This window comes from Aquarana catesbeiana, linkage group LG11 (assembly GCF_042186555.1).
Source record: "Aquarana catesbeiana isolate 2022-GZ linkage group LG11, ASM4218655v1, whole genome shotgun sequence".
NCBI classification, from domain to species: domain Eukaryota; kingdom Metazoa; phylum Chordata; class Amphibia; order Anura; family Ranidae; genus Aquarana; species Aquarana catesbeiana.
Window position 1 is genome coordinate 234,146,448 of NC_133334.1, and position 19,998 is coordinate 234,166,445.

The 19,998-nt window shown below is 43.3% G+C and overlaps 1 protein-coding gene across 2 annotated transcripts in view; it reads left to right on the forward strand.

Annotated features, from left to right (window-relative positions):
* Window positions 1-19,998, forward strand: part of RSPRY1 (ring finger and SPRY domain containing 1) — a 43,477-nt gene that overhangs the window by 6,386 nt on the left and 17,093 nt on the right. Inside the window, exons 1-3 of one of the 2 annotated variants that reach the window (XM_073605516.1) lie at window positions 5,054-5,329; window positions 7,868-8,348; window positions 15,989-16,041. In XM_073605516.1, the coding sequence (XP_073461617.1) occupies window positions 8,002-8,348; window positions 15,989-16,041 (400 nt within the window). In that variant the 5' untranslated portion in view covers window positions 5,054-5,329; window positions 7,868-8,001. Of the gene's footprint in view, window positions 1-5,053; window positions 5,330-7,867; window positions 8,349-15,988; window positions 16,042-19,998 lie in introns of those variants that run through there. The other variant, XM_073605515.1, reaches the window with a different exon arrangement.

Below are 19,998 nucleotides of genomic sequence, written 5' to 3' on the forward strand. Positions count from 1 at the left end.
TACAAAATGTGTCATGCTTCAAAATTGCGCACGCCTGTGCAATGGCGACAAACAGCGTAAATTTTAATATCCATTGGCGGTGCTTTAAAAGCCTTTACAGGTTACAACGTTAAATTTACAGAGGAGGTTTAGTGCTGGAATTGCTGCCCATGATCTGACATGCTTAGTGATGGCCTCCCATGTATGGAATGATCGCTGTTTGCATGAATGGAGGACCGACACGTGCAGTCTCCTTTTAGGGACAGGGGCACTTACATTTTTTTTTAATTATCATTAATTAATTTTCTCAAGTCATCTTCCAGGACGGCACACCTGAGAGATGAGAGGCTCCTCCCCACAGGAAACACAATCAATCAACAGCTGTTTTAAGTCCACACCCTTCCCCCTGATCCTCAGTTTTTGATTGTGTTTCTCCCTACACGACGAAACTGTTTGTTTTTTTTTTTTTTTCCAAATGACCGAAGCCTGGGGCTGGTGGTCTCCCCCTGGGAGCCGGACCAAATGCCTGGGAAGCCTCTGGGTCTGGCGGGATATATTTATCCTTCCCGGGGGGGGGGTTCCCCTATCCTTTCCTCAGGGGGGGCAGCAGAAACTGGGAAAGCCCCCCTGAGAGCTGAAGGCCCCTGGGTACAGTGGTGTCCCCAGAACTTCAGGGGCCTTTATCCTGTCTCCCCCTTTTACCTGTCCGGACGTCCGTTCAGATGGGGGTGCTGGCCATCGGTTCTTTCCAGGGGGATCGTATCCCCTGACTCCTGGGTCCCTGGTAGCTTGCGTGGGCTGCTGGGGAGGGCACCGCCTGAACGACCCGCGTTCTTACCCAGAAGGGAAGGCTGAGAGTCAGCAGGAGCAGGCGCCCACATCCTCCTTCATAGTTTACTATGGTGAATGTCTGCCTAAACCACCTCATGGGAATGAGGAACGTACGGCATTGCCCCCCCCCCCCCCCCCATGTGTATATACTGACTGGACAGTGCAGGACACAGCCTAACCTTGCAGCTCCCTAAAGGGACAGCAGTTGTGGGGGGGGGGGCACTTTGGCGGCTATCCTCCTTGCGTGTGGACCATAAGGATGGAAAAGCAAGCCCGGTGGCTGTGGAAAAAGGGGAAGACGACAACGGTGAGTCAAAAATCCCCAATCCCAGCCAGATGGTTTCTGGGCATTTGAGATAATCTCCCCTGGGGTCTGGATTCAAATAGCCCAGAAGCTTTTGCTAAAGACACCAGCCACAGCTCCCTCCTACATCAGAGATGCTGTATGGTGGACAAGTGGTGCAGAGGAGCGAGTGTGCCTAAACCACTTCAGATGGGAAAGAGGTAGGTAAGGCATTTTTTCCCCTTCCACCTGTATTTACTGAGTGGTGCAGTGCAGGACCTGGGGTCTCCATAACAAAATAGCCCAGAAGCTACTGGTAAAAACCACCAGCCACAGCTTCCTCTTATAGCAGAAACACTGTGGTTATCACAACAGTAGGTTGTCAGCCTCTCCCTACATACCCGGTTGTGGTACATTAGTAGGGGTGAATACAGCAAAGAGGGTGACCTGGTAGAACAAAGAGTTCCTTACTGGCCAGGTATATCACTGAACAAGTTATTAATGGTGCAATGGTTGAAGGATTCAGGAGTAAGCTCCCTTGCTCAGCAGGTGCACTAGGTTATCTGGCCCTATTAGCCCAGCTGCTAGGAATCTGCTTAAAGTTGCTCCAAGATGCTTAAAAGCTGACCTAACTTTCAACAATGTGGCAGGAACCAAGCTTCTGTGTGGCACAGTAGGGGTTCCCTTGTGACAGATCCTCCTTTTGGGGGTTGCTTGCTATGGATAACTTTTCATAAGCTCCAACCTCCCACTCCACTCTTACATTGTGGTTATATTTTAATGCAGGGGGTAAGAAAAACCTTTTTGTTGGTTTGGGCTACAGTCCACTCAGTGACAGATCTAAAAGCGATTTACCATAAATCGTTTTTCCTATATCCTTTGATTAAGGATTTCCTGTGCAAACATATGCAAGAGCTAGATGGCTATATGATTGCTTCTTTAAGGGCTGCAGGTGGCTATTTACCTCCAGGCTAAATTGGTAACCACCCTTTTTTAGAGGTCTTATATTGGTCTCTAGGGCTGGGCTCATTGAGACTTTAGTTACTGATCAGCCCCACCCGTGTATGAGCTGGCTAGCGTTTGCTCAATCTACGGAGGTAAGGTAGGACAATAGCTACTATAGTAAGGTGTCCAACCATTTTAGGATTGGTTCCTTCACTGGTGGTGAAGGATTAGTATCTACAGCCCAGGCTATGCCTATGAAATAATTTGCTCCTGTTTGGTTATTTCATAAAGGGATACACCATGACTCCTTCTTGGCTGCTCACCAGTAGACCTCAGTAGTGAAGGTTTGTCCTTGCTGGGGTGTTTGGTGGCACAACTAAAGTACACATTGAGATTTGTGACATCTCTGCTGAAGCTTGTTGGGTGTCCTTTATATCCTAAAGGTACTGCTTTGTTTGGCTACAGATCAGAAAATACAACAGGGAAGGTGGTCTGTACTTTCTGGTTTTGTGCCGCACGCCAGAAACGCACATCATTGAGTCTGGTGATGACATTTCTGCTCATAATTGTTATATTGCTGCACATCAGACCTACACAAGATTGGGGTCTGTCTGTGGGGTTTTTGTGTCCTGTATTACTGCCTTATTGGTTGCTTATCAGAAAGGCAGCAGGAAAGATTGATGGCAGGGGTAGTACACATACTGCCTTTGGTAATCGGTACAGCACCACAAGGTGGCGTCGTGCTGATTCAGACAGTGCTATTAACGGCAATAGCTGCCGCTTTTAGGCATGTGATTTGACATGTGAGTCGCATGCCAAATCGCTTCAATATGGATGTGCTATCTCTATTCAGAATTGTTAGATTGTTGCACATTAGAGATATACACGATTGAAGTTTGTCTGTGGGTGTTGTATTACTGCCTTATTGGTTGCTTATCGGAAAGGCAGCAGTGATGATGGATGGTCCTGATTTTGTTGGAAAATACAAAATTGAACCTGTGCCAGGGGTAGTACACATACTGCCATTGGTAATCGGTGCAGCACCACAAAGTGGCCCGGGCTGATTCAGACAGTGCTATTAACTGCAATGGCTGCCAATTTTAGGCATGCGATTTGACATGTTGAGTCACATGCCAAATCACTTGAATATGGATGTGCTATCTCTATTCAAGATTGTTGTTGCACATCAGACACATACAAAATTGAAGGTTTACTGCCTTATTGGCTGCATATCAGAAAGGACACAACAGTGAAGGTTGTTTGTCTTTTTCTGATTTGTTTTTGCTGCTCAGCAGGGAGACACATTGAGGGTAATGACATCTCTGCTCAGTATTGGTGTATGCTACACATCAGACATACACAAAGATTGAACATTGTTTGTGTCCTGTATGTCCTATATTTACTGCCTTATCGTCCGTATATCAGAAAGGCACAGCAGTAAGTGGTGTTTCTCATTGATCTTCCTTGCTGTTTCTTAGGTATACACAGTAGGGGGTTGTTGGCTGCACTCCTCCAGGGAGCCACAGCATGGGGACCCCTTGTTTGTTCGACCCGAAAACTGCTTTTCCTGCGACCTGTGTAATCTTGAGGTCTGTGGTTCCGTAAGCAGGGACTGCTGGATACGCTGCGACCTGGAGTCGCACAGTCACGAATGATACCCTTTGGAAGCCATAGTATGACTTCTCATGTGTCTTGCAGTCCCAAGTGGCAGGTTGGGTCGCACGGGTGTGGGAACCCTAAGCTTATCTGTCCCTTCTGGTTCAGGTTTTGCAATGCTGCAGGAATACTCATTGTGGAGTTATTGCCTTATTTTGCAGTAGACCAGAAAGATCGCAGCTGTAAAGGCTGTCTGTTGTTTCTTTGTTTTTATGTTGCCGCACAGCAGAAGTACTCAACATTGAAGCTTGTTGGTGCTTTCTGTTTCATATTGCCTTACCTTATGGCACTTCAGAAAAACACAATGTGGTAGGTTGCTTGTGTTCTTTCTCTGTTGGTTCTATGTAACTGCACTACAGAACTGCATAACAGGAAGGATTGTCTTATAACTGTACTTGGTGGTTCGTCATAAATACGCAACATAGAAGTTTGGGTCTTTCTGTCTTCTCTTTATAGCCTTGTTTTGCTGTACATCAGTAAAACACCACTGTAAAAGGGGTTCCCGTCCTTTCTGTATTTACCAGTTATGACCTAGCTAGCTGCACTTCAGAAATGCACAGCATTTAAGGTGTGTTTGTGTCTTAATGCTTACATATTGGCCACACATCAGAAAACCAGACTGTGAGGTTCAGATTTGGGTCTCTTCCCATATTTGATATTTTGGTTTAGCTAGTCACACTCAGATACACAACATTGATGTCTATGCTTGTGTCCTTTCTGTCTAAATCTATTGTGCTATGTCCACAATCTATGATTTTTTTTATTTGTGATATTAATAATACATGTATCACCTTTTTTGTATTTCAGCCTTCTCTTCCGTGAAAGGGCCAGGAGTTCTGGTGCAGATGTCACATGTCAGAAAGCCTCGACCCCTTACATTCAGGGATGCCAGAGCCATTTCCTAGGGTTGAAGCCCAGTAGAGTTATGGGTCACTGGAGGAAGGCGATAATGAATCGCCCTGTTTAATAAGAACTTAGGAAGTTCCGTTCAGAGGAGTTTTATGGCCTGAAGATGAAGTATAAACATGTATACCCGACCAAATAGATTACAGCTCGGTGCATGGCCTTCATTTTGCCCTTCTAGCAAAACTAGATGTAGCAATATGAGTGTTCTTCTCCTGCTATAGATGTTAATCTCCTGAGTAGGCTCTCAGGCGTAAGTAAAACTATAGATTGGGCATGCCTTAAACCCAGGGATTAAGTTTTTGTTAATCTATTTCCCTTAAGTAGGTTTCCCTTCAGTCTTTGCTGACGTAAAGCTAAAAATGAACAAAAAGGGGTTGTCTGTCAGGGCCCCCCCTTTTTTGGCAGTTTTATTTCCCTGGACAGGGTTGTTTTAAGACAGGCCCCCTTATGGATCAATGTAGTGTCCTTGTCTTACAACACAGGTCTCTGATTAATCTTTTTAGTGGTTCTAAACAGCACCTATAGGCAGAATAGGCCATTGTTGGTAGATGTGTGACAGGCAACATTGATAACCTACAAGTTTAACATGTTTTCTGATTCCATCTTTAAGAGCCCACTCCACCTAGATCCTGCATCCGAAACAGAGAAGGCAGGGACACCGGTGAAGTAGACCGGCAGATCAGCCGCATGATCCAGCTAAGATACCTTCATCAAGCATATGGAGTAAAGGTAAAGCTTACTGCAGAACCGAGGTTCGCCAAGAGTCTTGCAGTGGTCCCACCCTAAGGTAGGCCTGAGGTACTTGATTATCCTCTCAGGTGTGCCGTCCTGGAAGATGACTTGAGAAAAGTACTAGTTACTTACCGATAACTGTCTTTCTGGGAAATCTTCCAGGACGGCAGGCCTACTTCCCACCCGTTGGAGGAGGGAAAATTTTAGAACACTAGAAGGTGAGTATCTATGAGGAATGATTTCCCTTGTGAACCAGGTTCAGGAGTTACTTCTCGACAAACTGAGGATCAGGGGGAAGGGTGTGGACTTAAAACAGCTGTTGATTGATTGTGTTTCCTGTGGGGAGGAGCCTCTCATCTCCCAGGTGTGCCGTCCTGGAAGATTTCCCAGAAAGACAGTTACCGGTAAGTAACTAGTACTTTTTTTTTTTTTTTTTTATACTGTTGCTTTTACATTTGGTATTTCATTTTTTGATCATGTGATAGTACTCTTTATGGAGAGATCTGGGTTCTATAAGACCCCAAATCCCTCTTCCGCCCTTTAAAAGCATTCAAAACACCAAGTTCTGTGTGTAGGGTTTTTTTTTTTTTTGCTTTTTAAAACATAATTGATGTCAGGTCATCGCTTTCGGGTTACCATGGAGAGCCGATCCCAGCTTTGTTTAGCTGTCAGGCTAGCTGGCGGATGTACCAGCTGGTCGCTCAGGTCTCCTGGTGCGACGGAAGAGCCCAATAGGGTAGGGGTTAAAGCAATCGAGCGGCTAGTTGGCTGCTGGGATTGCTTTTACAAGAGAGCCGACCGCTGGTTCTAAAAAAATAAGTACCAGCATGATGCCTGCAGCTGCTTGAGTCCAGTGACGTATAGATATGTCCTGGATCCCGCAAGTGGTTGAAATGGGGTCCTGCGCCTGTTTTGGTGTGATGGAATTTTGAGAGTGCAAGGACCCCAGGCTGCATCCAAATTGCATGCAAAATGCATTAAAATCACAGCTGAATCTGCATCAGGTTGCACTGGACGTGTTCTTGAAATTGCACAAAAAATATTGCTCATATTGCACTGCATAAGTATGACTAGGCATACAGTGGTGAAAAGTATTGGCTGATGCATTGTCTCTGGTGCCCTTTTATCAGATCTCTTGTTAGATGATGACACTGCAGAGTGCACAGGGCATAGCACAGTCCTGGACTTCTGACAGGATCAACAGGTATTTTTTGGCACTTCTCAAATGGATATAAGAAAGCTCTTTCAATGGCTGAAGATGAACTCTGATCTAAAAGCACAAATGAAAGCAGCTCTGTCCTCATTAATTTATTTCTAAATGTACTGTTTAGATACAAGCTACGTATACTGCTGGTATCGGCCTCATTTAGGGCCCGTTCACACTGCCCACCATGCTAAACTTTAGCTTGTGGGCAGCTGTCAGTTTTCAGCTGCAGTGATGGGGCGGTGTGATGTTCATTTCAGCACATCACACTGTTTGCTTCATTCATGGCTCTACACAGCAGCGCAACACACTGCAATGTCTGCCTGTGCATTGTAGTAAAATGTGACATTTGTATATGGTGTGATGACTGCGCTTAAGACAATATGTAGGTATGCTGCCCCCCTAAAGAAGCTCCCCTAGGGTTACTTCAGAGGTAAACGAATAGATAGAATGGGGTAATGGCGCTCCCTATGATTGTTTATAATGAGCGTAAGTGAGTGTAAGAATAAAAAACTAAGATAGTAAAAGAGGGCCAATGTGCTGGCTCCACAGCGGGGGTGCCCCACCTAATTGCAGGTTTATGTGTATAACCAGGTGTACTATTACATGTGTAATCTCCTCACAATAAGTGATTATTGTACTGGTGATAGTAATAGTGTGGATCAACCAAAATTATGCACTCATCATGTGTAGAATTATGCCATAAGTAGTATCCATATAAGTACGGAAGAGTGACTTATACATGTATAAACCCATCTGCATACGTGCAAAAAATAGTGATAAATCAATAATAAACCTCAGTAACTATAACTCAACTAGTGATAGCATCATAGATAATAAAGATAGCGGTATGCCCATAAAACACCATATAATTGGGTGAATTATATAATTGGGTAAATGACATACAGCTACCAAGTTATGAAGTCCATAAGCATAATCGGTGAACAAAATTATTATAAAAAATTTATTATTTTAAAGTGTTTATATAACAGTCCATATTTGATACATAAAGATGTCTTCAACACGGTGAAAAAGGAATTTTTCAAAAACGTGACTTGAGTGCTCCCAGTATCTTTGGTGACTTAGTGCTCCCCCTCAAGTGTCCCCACTCAACCCTGGTATTTTCTTCCATGATGGATTTGTCTGCAGGTTCATCTGGTTATGTGCCTACATACTGTTGGACAAAGCGCATTGGAGAAATATGTTCATTACCTTCAAGCCTTTAAAAAGATCTATGAAATACTTGCTATGTTAAATAATGCACAGGAGTGTTATGTATGTATTTACTTTTATGTCTACTCACACCCTGTAATTTATTTATTTTTTTATAGACCAGTTTGTGTGACATGGATCCTTGCCCCAGATAATGTCCAGCACTGAATACCAGAGCACTTGAATTTTTTAGAGGACCATGGCGAAAACTAGAAATCCTGGACATGGAGTCAAAAAATATTCAACGTTCTAGATGATTGTGCTCGCTTGGATTGCTTTTTACACCAGCAGAAGCCTTCTCCAAGGTTTGCTGTTACGATTTGGGCATCGTACAGTCTGTGTAAATGAACAGTCGGGGACCAGAAACATGGGAAATACCTGTGTATGCAGAGAAGAGAGTGGACTGGAGGACAATGTAGATTCCCCGAGCCAACAAACTGAAAACCGCATCACACCTGTTAGCGAAGCCAGAAACCGCCCAAGGGACCCAGTGAGGCCTCCGAGGAGAGGTCGGGGGCCACACGAGCCTCGGAGGAAAAAACCTAATGTAGACGGCCTGGTGCTGGATACTCTGGCTGTCATCAGAACGCTGGTGGACAAGTAAGTTTGAGCTTCATGCTGTTCATTGGCCACATAACAACACACTTGATTTTTCTATAAATCGCACATAAGGTGATTGTAGCTGTGTTGGTGCAATAACAGATCATTTTTTATAGTAGTCCTCCAAAAGCTTGTCCTGAAAAACTTTTAGTGCTAATAAAAAAAAAATCACAGCACCACTCTATTATTTGTTTTTTTTTTTTTTTTTTGTTTTGTTTTTTTTTTTTTGCCCTCCAGAAAATTTTACTCCCTTTATGACCAGGCCATTTTTTGCTATTCGGCACTGTGCTTTAACTGGCAATTGTGCGGTCATGCAACAATGTACACAGATTCTTTTTTTTTTTTTCACACAAATAGAGCTTTCTTTTGGTGGTATTTGATTGCCACAGGGTTTTTTATTATACAAACAAAAAAAGACTGAAAATTTAGAAAGGGGAAAAAAAAAAAAAAAAAAAAAAAACTTTTCCCATTTCTGTTAAAACATATCCAATAAATCGAATTTCTTCAAAAAATGGAGGCCAAAAAGTATTCTGCCACATGTCCTTGGTAAAAAAAAAAAAAAAAAAAAAAAATCCAAGTAAGAAAGAAATTAAGAAAAACCCAAATCCCAATAAGTTTATATTAATGGGTTTGTGCCAAAGTTTTATATAGGGGATGATGTACTAAAGGCAAATAGACTGTGCACTTTTGCAAATGCAGTTGCTTAAGAGCTTAGTAAATTGGGTAAAGCTTCACTTTGCAAGGAACAACCAATCACATGCAAGGAAAATAAAAAAAACAGCATTTTGCCTGCATATGATTGGATGATGGAAGTCTCAGAGCTCCCCCCTCATTTACTAAACTCTGGAGCAACTGCACTTCGGTCGGCAGGTGGTTAATAATATCTATATTTCTATTCATAGGATTAGTAGTTACACAGAGATTGGGGCAGAGCTGCATGGTTTATTCTTTAATTGTGCTCTCTACTTGGGATCAAATAGAAGTGAAACTGACTACCTGGGATGCTTATATGTTCAATGGGTGCTAACTTGTTCTAAGCAGCAGCTCTTCATCCCTACATCTTGTGTAACTATTCAGATTAAAAGCTCTTTGTTAGGCCAGTCAGTCACGGTACAGTGATTCTTGGTCATGCAGGAAAATTGTTTCTGCTGTGCGCTGGCAGTGCCCATGTTTCAGTCTGATTTCTGTGCATAATGATTTTAACTTTAATCAAAAATTAGTTTGACAACCCTTGAAAATTTGTAAGACTTGGGGCCTGTTTGGTATAATAAAAAAAAAAAAAGAAAAACACTTTATTATCGTCTGGGAATTTTTAAGCTGGCCATAGATGGATCCCATCTCAGTCAGTTCAGCAGGAACCAGCAGTATTTCAGTCCATGTTTAGTCTTCCCTGTTCAACAGAAGTCTACCATTCAGCCCCCATTCACATTGGGCCATTTTGACATGTCAAATTGCTGCCTATAGCCGGCAGCGGCACCGTCCTAATCGGTGCGACGCAGACTTTGCGGCACCATACCGATTCCCAAAAGAAGTTGGCCGACTTTTGGCCAAGTGTGTACAGCAGCCTGTCTGACAGAAGCAGGTCTAACGGGCATGCTGGGAAACTAGCAGCTGATCAGTGATGGTAGCCAATGGCTGATTGGTGTGTGTGGGGGGGGGGGGGGGGCGCATTACACAAAAGCACAGCGGGGGAAATTGCTAAACTAACATCACTTAGTACGAGAGACCTCCCCAGTTTTTTTTTTTTTTTGTTTAGCCCACTGGGTTGAACGAACAAAACTTTGAGTATTCCCAGCATTACTGTTTCTTTTTGATAAGCCAATATAGGAAGCCTCCTCTCTGCTCTCTCCTCCCTTCTCATTACATAGAATATAATGAAGTTGGTCAAGATAAGTAAAGAGGGGCACCTGACCATTTTATCAACCATTCAGAGTAGTCCACCACTGCTCCACCCTTTGCGGCTGCAGTTGTAAAATGCCCAATGCATAAGGCCATAGGGAAGCATAAGACCTTCAACCATTATGCAGTATTGAGTATTTTGGAGCTTTGAGCTTCAAGCTACAAAATGCGGAGGTGTGAATCAGCGCTAAGGCTTAGCTGGCAGTTACTATGTTTGAGCGCAGTCACATGGATAAGGGGTAAGGTGACAGGGTCTCTTTACCTGCTTAACAACCGCCCACCGCATATATACTGCGCAAAATCACGTCCAGATTTTGGCCACCGCAATATTGCAGTCCTGCTATAAGTTTCCGATTTGCCGCTGTTACTAATAAAATTATATTATTATATAGGCCGATTGGGATTTATTTATTTTTATTTTTTTTGCCTTAAACATGTAGCAGAATACATATTGGCCTAAATTGATGAAGAATTTTTTTTTTTTTTTTCAAAATTTATTTTGTAGCACAAAAAAAAAACGCAGAGGTGACCAAATACCACCAAAAGAAACCTCTATTTATGGGGGAGGGGGGATTTTTTTTTTTGAGTACAGTATCGCGCAATTATCAGTTAAAGTAACGCAGGGCCGTATCGCAAAAAAATGGCCTGGTCATGGGGGGGGGGGGGGGGGTAAACCCTTCCGGAGCTGAAGTGGTTAAAGTGATCCTAATCATCCGATCACCCTTTTTAAAGTCAATGAGCTGTTTTTGTCTTCATATTGTATCAGATCTCATAGTTTCCGGTATCTTTTTCCACTGAACAGCGTTGAATTGAAGCCTGCCAGAAGGCGGACTAGTCTGCTTTGTGGCCCCAGCACTGCCATTGCAGCTTTACTCACAAACATTTGAGCACAAGTGGAAAGTTGTACAGCACAGAATCTTTTTACTAAAAAAATAAAAAAGATCTATATATCTATATCTATATCTAATAATGCCCAACCCTTCTCTCCTCCTGCCCATCTACAGAGTGCTTGAATTGCGTATAATAAAAAAAAGAAAAACACTTTTATTCATTCACAAAATACAAAACCTTCTGTGAATGGATAGTGGAGGGGTGGGCAGTGTGTGGGTACCCATTTTGCGAAGGCAGCATCTCTTAACAGCAGAACCCTCTGATTCCTCCTGTCTTGATTTGTAACTGTACTGTTTGCCCCTAACGTTTTAAAGTGCTGCACAAACTGTTGGCACTATATCAAAATCCTTTGTAATAATAATTTCTCTTGTCAGAGCCCTGTGATTATACTGATAACTGTACTCCCCAGCGCTCAAGTAAAACTGTCAGTCTGTAAATAAGACATAAGTCTACAAGCTGGCATGCACCTTGTTCAACTTAACCACATAAGAATCCAGCATAGTTTAGTGACCTGAATTCCCTGGTATTCAGCTTTTAAAGCTAAATTCCAAGAATTCAGCTCCTTTGCTAAAAAAGAGAAGGCACGCTATGTATTAACCTCAACAAGGTGCATGACATCTCCTGCACTTTTCTCTATTATTTATATCTGACAGGTTTATAGTACTCACAGAAGAAAGCTATCCCTGTATGTCTGGGAGCCTGATGTAGAGGTCAACCGATATATCGGCCCGATATTTTGGCGTTTTTCTTAAATTAATCGGCATCAGCTGATTGTGCTGATAAAAAAGGTCCCGATTATAACTTCAGCGTGACTTGCAAATGACTTCTGTAATAGAAGTCAATGCAAGTTGCCTGAAGTCTTTTGTGGAGACTTCTATCCTCTCTGGGCAGCCTGCCAAGTCTGATAAAAGAAACTAAAAAGATGCAATGTTTCCACTTGTCAATGAACTGAACTCCATGTGTAGGAGTTCTCAGTTTTAACCATTTAAAGACTAAATCTTTTCTGACATTCTGTTGCTTACAACTAAAAATCCCTGTATATAATATATAATCCTGCTAGAAAATCACTTAGAACCCCCAAAAAATTATATATATATATTATATATAATATATATATATATTATCTATATACTATATTATACATATATATATATTATATACTATATATATATTTAATATAATTTTTTTTTTTTTTTTTTGCAGAGACCCTAGGGAATAAAATAGCGGTTGCTGCAATATTTTATGTCACACGGTATTTGCGCAGCGGTTTTTTCAAGACGCATTTTTTTTTGGAAAAAAATACACTAATGAATTTAAAAAAAACAAAAAACTAAGCAGTAAAGTTAGCCCATTTTTTTTTTTTTCGTCCAAAAGGTTTTGATTACCTGCTTAAATGTAAGAAATTTTCTGTATTACTTAAGGCTGCTTTCACACTGAGAGCGGGCAGGCGTTGACGGTAAAACACTGCTAGTTCTAGTGGTGCTTTACCGTCATTTTAGCGGCGCTATTCGGCTGCTAGCGGGGGAATTAAAACCCAGCTAGCACCCGAGGAAGGGGTTGAATGCTCCCATGAACGCCGCTGCCCGAATCGCTTTTCAGGCGCTTTGGCAGCGGTGCGCGTTCATTTCAATGGGCAGGAGTGGTGGAGGAGCGGTATACACCACTCCAAAGATGCTGCTTGCAGGACTTTAACATCCTGCCAGCGCATCGCCTTAGTGTGAAAGCACTTGGGATATCACACTGAGACTGCAGGGGAGCGCGTTTTGCAGGCACTTTACAGGCACTATTTTTAGCCCAAAAGCACCTGAAAAACGCCCCATTGTGAAAGGGGTCTAACTGTTAGATTTTATGAGATGAAGGAAAAAGGAAAAAAAAAAAAAATCGGCTTAACATATCGGCCCAAAAAAATCAGAATCATATATCGGCCCCCCGCAATTTCTAAATATTGGCATCGGCCAGAGAAAAATCCATATCGGTCGACCCTCTAGCCTGATGCTAATCATTCTGATCTCGGAATCTTCAACAGTAGAGACGCTGCAGCTGCTATTCCCTCTCCTCCTCCACCTGCCCAATCACAGAAGCCTTTGCATTGCATGAAATCATTCACAAAATAATACAAAGGCTCTCTGTAAATGGACACCTGAGGGGAGACATAGCTGCTCTGCGTGCCTCTCTTCTCTCAGATCAGCAGAACAAGAACCTGTTAAAGGGAAATAATAAAGAGAGATCCAGGAGATGTTATGCACCTCCTTGGACTTAACTTATAGCGTGCCTTCACAAAGTGTCTGAATTCCTGGAATTCATCTGTAACAGCAAAAAAAATGGTTCCAACACAGGCACTGGTCTAATTTTTGCTCAAAATTGTGTTTTTGTTGAACCTAAAAGAGCAAATATTATATGGAAGAGTATCGAACATCGTAGCAAAGTAGATGCAGATTACAATGTCAGTAGACCTAGACATGAAAGAACACTGTAGTAACATTTTTACATTTTGGTATAAAAGATGGAAGAAAAAGAATAGCAATACAAGGGTGGTAGTACTCCCCTGAGTTACCTAAAAATATCAGAAAGGAGCAGAGAGAAGAACAGAAAAAGGTAGAGCAGAAGAAGAGGGGTCTCAAGACCAAGGTTTCCAGTCTGCCCGTGACACATTCATGTATGGTGTTAGAAAAAAAAAACTGGGGGGGATTTATTAAATCGGGTGCACACAGAATCCACTGCAGCTGTACATGGCAACCAATCAGCTTCTAACTTCATTGTATACAAGTAAAAAAGGCGCAAAAAATATTAATACAGTAATATCCTGTAATAACTTGGTGCTAGGTGGCATATATATGAAGCCCACAGTCTCTAACATAGATCATGGAGAAGAGTCCACAAAAATTCTTTCAAAGAAGAATGATTAGTAAAGGGGGAGGGGAAGAGATGGGGATAATCCACTCTCAGGGCTGCCGTCACAAGGGAACAGTAACCATGTTCCCCAAAAACTGCAAAGAAAAAGAGAGGAGGCGCCTCTGGGTGCAGCTGTTTAAACAGGTTTAATATACTATAAGGATTTTTTGTAATGCACTCTTTATGTAGTTAAAAGAAGGCATGGAATGATATCCCAAAAACTTGGGTCTGTCCTTGGTGTGGTCGTTTCCTTTAACCCGTCTGTGTGCGTTCCATGGTGTAGAACAGGAGTTAGTTCAGGTGGCTGTGAAGAGGTCTCTCAGCTGGGTAAGCATTTCCTGCTCCAGGCACTGCTGGATGGTGCTCGGACCCGATCGCTGTGGAGTCTATGCCTTGACACGAGGCTTGGAACGCAAGGAAGTGTTCAGGCGGGGGGGGGGGGGGGTGTGACGTCACCATACTGCAACGCGATTCACGAGAGTGCAGGTTGTTGATGACGTAAATAGCTGTGCTTCTTTCTCAAGCAATTAGGACAGTCCTAATAGCTTGAGAAAGGAGCACGGCTGTTTACGTCATCAACAGCCTGCATGCTTGTGAAACGCGTCGCAGTATGGTGACGTCAACCCCCGCCCCGCCTGAACACTTCCTTACGTTCGCAAGCCTCGTGTCAAGCATAGACTCCACAGCGCGTCGGATCGGCCGAGCACCATCCAGCAGTGCCTGGAGCAGGAAATGCTTACCCAGCTGGGAGAGCCTCTTCACAGCCACCTGAACTAACTCCTGTTCTACACCATGGGACGCACACAAACGGGTTAAAGGGATCGACAACACCAAAGAACAGACCCAAGTTTTTGGGATATCATTCCATGCCTTCTGTATAACTACAAAAATGTGATTGCATTACAAAAAATCCTTATTGTGTATATTAAACCTGTTTAAAATCTGCACCCAGAGGCGCCTCCTCTCTCTCTTTTTTTTTATTTTTTTTTTTCCAGCTTCTAACTTGTTCAATTAAGCTATGACAATAAAATCTGGAAGCTGATTGGTTACTATGCACAGCTGCACCAGATTCTGTGTCCACCAGTTCTCTACCACTGGTTTTGATTTTGGAAGCATTTGTTGCTTGTCTTCGGGGATTTGTCCATTCCTTACATTAAAGAGAGGAGGGGCCCATCAAAAAAAAAAAAGAAATTAAAAGTCAGCAGCTACAAATACTGCAGCTGCCTGACTTTTATTTTGGACACTTACCTGTCCCAGGACCCCAGCGATGCGGGAGATCGAAGCCCCGCTCGTCTCCCCCTCCGTTCAGCGGCGCGCGGCATTGCAACCTGTGGCGCGCTGGGCTGTGGCTTCACAGCCTGGCACCCACTGCGGCGAGCGGAGCGCGCCGCGCGCCGTGATTGGGCCGCTCAGTCACCTGCGGACCTGTAATGATTGACAGGAGGGAGCAGAGCCGAGCCCTTCCTGTGCCGAGGGGGAAGTGATGTCACCAGCCCAGGCACTGGAAGAGGCAGACTACGAGGGACCCCCCTAGCAACAGGCATTTAGAGGTAAATAAATTAAAAAAAAAAAAAAAAAAACATTTTCCAAATGGGTTTTTTTTTTTTTTTTTTTTTTTTTTTTTTGGCACAGTCATGAATTTTTTTTTTTTTTTTTTTTTTTTTTAGGGTGGAACACCACTTTAAACTTCCATAGAGCTTGTAGCAGAGGTGATGGTGTTTGCTCCTTCTGCTGAAGTTATGTCACTAGCTGATTGTGAATCGATAGTCTGGCTGTGCAACATCTGCCATCATTTCCTGTTTAGAACGACTCTGATCCATCCTCATGTCCTTTGCTTTGAAACACATAATCCCCGGATCATTGACTGCATGTTAATGATGAAACATTTGAGTCTAATTAAGATTACGCATCCTTTCCTGTGCTTATCTAAAATCAATATTGTAACAATTATCTTTCAGTGACCAGGAGCCCCCCTATTCCATGATCACGCTGCATGAAATGGCAGAAACAGGTATCTAGAGTCCGCTTTTCTTATATTCTGCTTTGTGTGTGTGTGTGTGTGTGTGTGTGTGTGTGTGTGTGTGTGTGTGTGTGTGTGTGTGTGTGTGTGTAATATAAATAAAAAAAAAAATAAAAAAATAAAAAAAAAATTTATATATATATATATATATATATATATATATATATATATATATATATATATATATATATATATATATATACGCATGTGCATGAAGGTAAAAAAAATCTCCTCTGTGTAGCAGCCCCCCTAATCGCCTGAGCCCCATCTCGATCCAGCGATGTGCACGAGCGCTTTGTCTCTGGGGACTCTCCTTCATTGGCTGAAATGGCAGCAGGAGCCATTGGCTTTCGCTACTTTCAATCACAGCCACTGAGCCAATGAGGAGAGAGGGGGGGCCTGAGTCGTGTCTCTGTGTTTGAATGGACCTGCAGAGCAGCGGCTCAGGAGTGAACCTGCTTGGGTGCCCCCATTGAAAGCTGCTTGCTCTAGGGGCCCTCTAAAGGAGGAAGGGGCAAAGAGCACCAGCGAGGGACCCGAGAAGAGGAGGATCGGGGCTGCTCTATGCAAAACCACTGCACAGAGCAGGTAAGTATAATGCCCCGTACACACGGTCGGATTTTCTGACGGAAAATGTGTGATAGGACCTTGTTGTCGGAAATTCCGACTGTGTGTGGGCTCCATCGGACATTTTCCATCGGATTTTCCGACACACAAAGTTTGAGAGCAGGATGTAAAATTTTCCGACAACAAAATCCGTTGTCGGAAATTCCAATCGTGTGTACACAAATCCGACGGACAAAGTGCCACGCGTGCTCAGAATAAATAAAGAGATGAAAGCTATTGGCCACTGCCCCGTTTATAGTCCCGACGTACGTGTTTTACGTCACCGCGTTTAGAACGATCGGATTTTCCGACAACTTTGTGTGACTGTGTGTATGCAAGACAAGTTTGAGCCAACATCCGTCTGAAAAAATCCTAGGATTTTGTTGTCGGAATGTCCGATCAATGTCCGACCGTGTGTACGGGGCATAACCTGTTTGTGTGTGTGTGGGTTTTTTTGAAGACTGCCTTTAGAATCACTTTAATTAAATAATTAAACCCAGGACAGAGTGAAACACGTTGGACAGGGCTTGGATGGCGTGAGATGAGGCCGCTTTTACCTGTGAATTACACAGCCAGGAGAAGTGTGTGGCAGCTGAAACATTTCTTTACCTTCACTACCTGATGCTTAGTTCTAATGTAATGATTGATTGTTTTTTAAATAAAAATGACAAACGAGACTTTACAATCACTTTAATAAAGTGCCGGACAAGGAAAATGTAAAATGATACAACTTTATTTCACACAGTGCATATCCACACTTATGTTAAAAACTCGATGTGACAGCTTAGCAGTGGAAGGGTATTCACAGCAGATTGAAAAGCAACCACCGTAAGTCCCTGAGCCAATACCGTGCAGCCGAACCCACCAAACAGGTTGGAGAACGTTGGTGTCTGTCAGCCTCCTCTCCACATGCAGCAGACATTGAGATAATGGGCGGGCACTATGCGCTTCAGGGACCATGCCCCTTTTTTTTATTTTTATTTTATTTTTTTTTGTGACTGTTGAAAAAGTCAGCCTCTTCTCTTGTGGACAGACGCCGCTGTTCTCCTTTCTGTCTAGTAGGTCAGGCTGCGCGGTATCTGCTTGGGGACTTGCAGTGGTTCCTGTTCAAGCTGCTTTGTTTAGCCTTCCGCTGCTAGGCTGTCAAACTGTTAAACTTTGGGAAAATGCGCATGTATTGCAGAGATGTACTGCTTTTTTTTTTGCCATGCACTTTAAAGTGGGTGTGAATTATAGAAAAAAATAAAAAAAAATATATATATATCACATTTTTTATTATATATATATATTTTATAAAACTTGTCTGAGCAGTCAGAAAACAGGGGGTGGAGATCTGAAATGACACTCTGCAGCACACAGTGAGGAGAGCTCTGACAGCTGATTGGAGGGGAGGGACACGCCCTCCTTCACACAGCACCCAGCAACAGGGCTGAGGCTGTCAATCAGCTGGAGGTCCCTCCCCTGTCAACTTTTTTTTCTCTTGGTGTCAGGAAAACTTGTAAGAAGTGATTTGTGCTGATAGCAGAGGAAGGAAGCAGCAGACAGAAATGACACTTAGTGCTCTTATTGAGTACCCACTATAGAAGCATATCCTTTGTTCATATTACATGTCCAAAATTTGCAACCACTTTAAAAGGACAGAGGGGCCCTGCTCTTTCTGTTCTGTGTGCCCCACCATAGCAGGCTGCTTACTATGAGGATACATGTGCAGGCTCGCTCCCAAGCCGGGCTATGGCTCGGCCCAGCAACACCCCCTCACGCCCTCCCTCCTCATGAGATTTAATTGACAGCACCAGGAGCCAGTGACTCCTTCTGCTTCCTCTGTGTCCTGCGAGTAGAGGGGCAGGGGTGTTGCTGCTCTGTTACAGCGCTGTATTGAAAGATGAGCCAGGTTAGTACTTGGGGGAGCTGATGATAGAAGACTTTTTACCTTGATGCAGAGAATGCATTAGACAGGGTTCACACATGTGCAGTGTGAATTTCAGGTTAGTTTTCACTGCAAATTTCCAAAGTAGCTGTTCAGCTGCGATTTAGATATAGTTCTGGCGCAAATTTTGGGAGCGGGCGGCAATAGCTAGTTGTTAAGGAGCAGGCCAGATTCCCCAAACCAAAAATAAACCAAAATAATTGCCGGATAAAACTTGAGAAAAAAAACAACGTGAGGGTCGGTCCACCCCCCCCCCCCCCACACACACACACACACACACACACACACACACACACACACACACACACACAAGCGAGGGTTGTGGGGAAGAGGCCTGTGCCCCTATCAACATGGGAACAGGGTGCTTTGTTGAGGTCATGTGGCCTGGCATGGTTGGGCATTCGCTCATTCCCCCTTTCTTCAGGCTACATGCTCGGATAAGGGTCTGGTATGTATTTTCGGAGGACCCCCACATCCAGCCCCTTTTTTTTTTTTTTGTTTTGTTTTGTTTTGTTTTTTTTTTTTTTTTTTTTTTTGCATGATGTTCTTCGAATCCATACCGGACCCAAAGGGCCTAGTATGGATTGGGGGGGGGGTGGCACTCTGTGGTGTGTGCATGTGTTTGGTTTTTTTTTTTGGTTTTTTTGGTAAATTTTAAATCGTGTTTTTAAAGTGGCTGTAAACCCTTACAGACCACTTTAACCTACAGATAAGCCTAGATTAAGGCTTACCTGTAGGTGCAAGAAATATCTCCTTAATCTACACGGTTAAGGAGATATTTACCTAAAAACGGGCACCGAAGTCTACGGCGCATGCATGGAGCGTACCATTAGTGAAGGCGATCATGCTGTCACTGATTGCTCCCGCGCGCATGCAGCGCCGGAGCAGCGATACCCGGAAGTCACTCCGGGTATCGTGATGGGGGAGGTGAATGAGGGTCGCTTCGGGGGCTTCGATCTCAGGTAAGTAATTCATAATGAGCTAGTATGCTATTTATTTATTTTTTATTTAGAGAGGGTTTGCGTCCTCTTTAAAACTGATGACGTGCGATTCAGGAGCGCTCCCATAGAAGTCAGTGAGACTGGAATTCGCACCTGAACCGCACCACAATGCTCAGAAAACACACAGCACTCAATTTATTCAATTTGAACTGTGGATGCACCGCATATGTAAGCAGCTTTAATGGATACCAATCTTATTTCACATGTCATGCGAATCGGATTTGGTTCAAAATGCATCCAATTCGCATATGTGAACCGGCACTTAGCCCTTGTTCACATTGAACACGGCTTTGAAATCATGCCACTTCATCTGAAATTGCACGATTTTAAAGCCATATGTCAGTGCGACTTCGGGTCCGTCTTGAAAGACATCTGTGCAGCTTCATGCACAGACGTCTATTGAATCGCACCCAA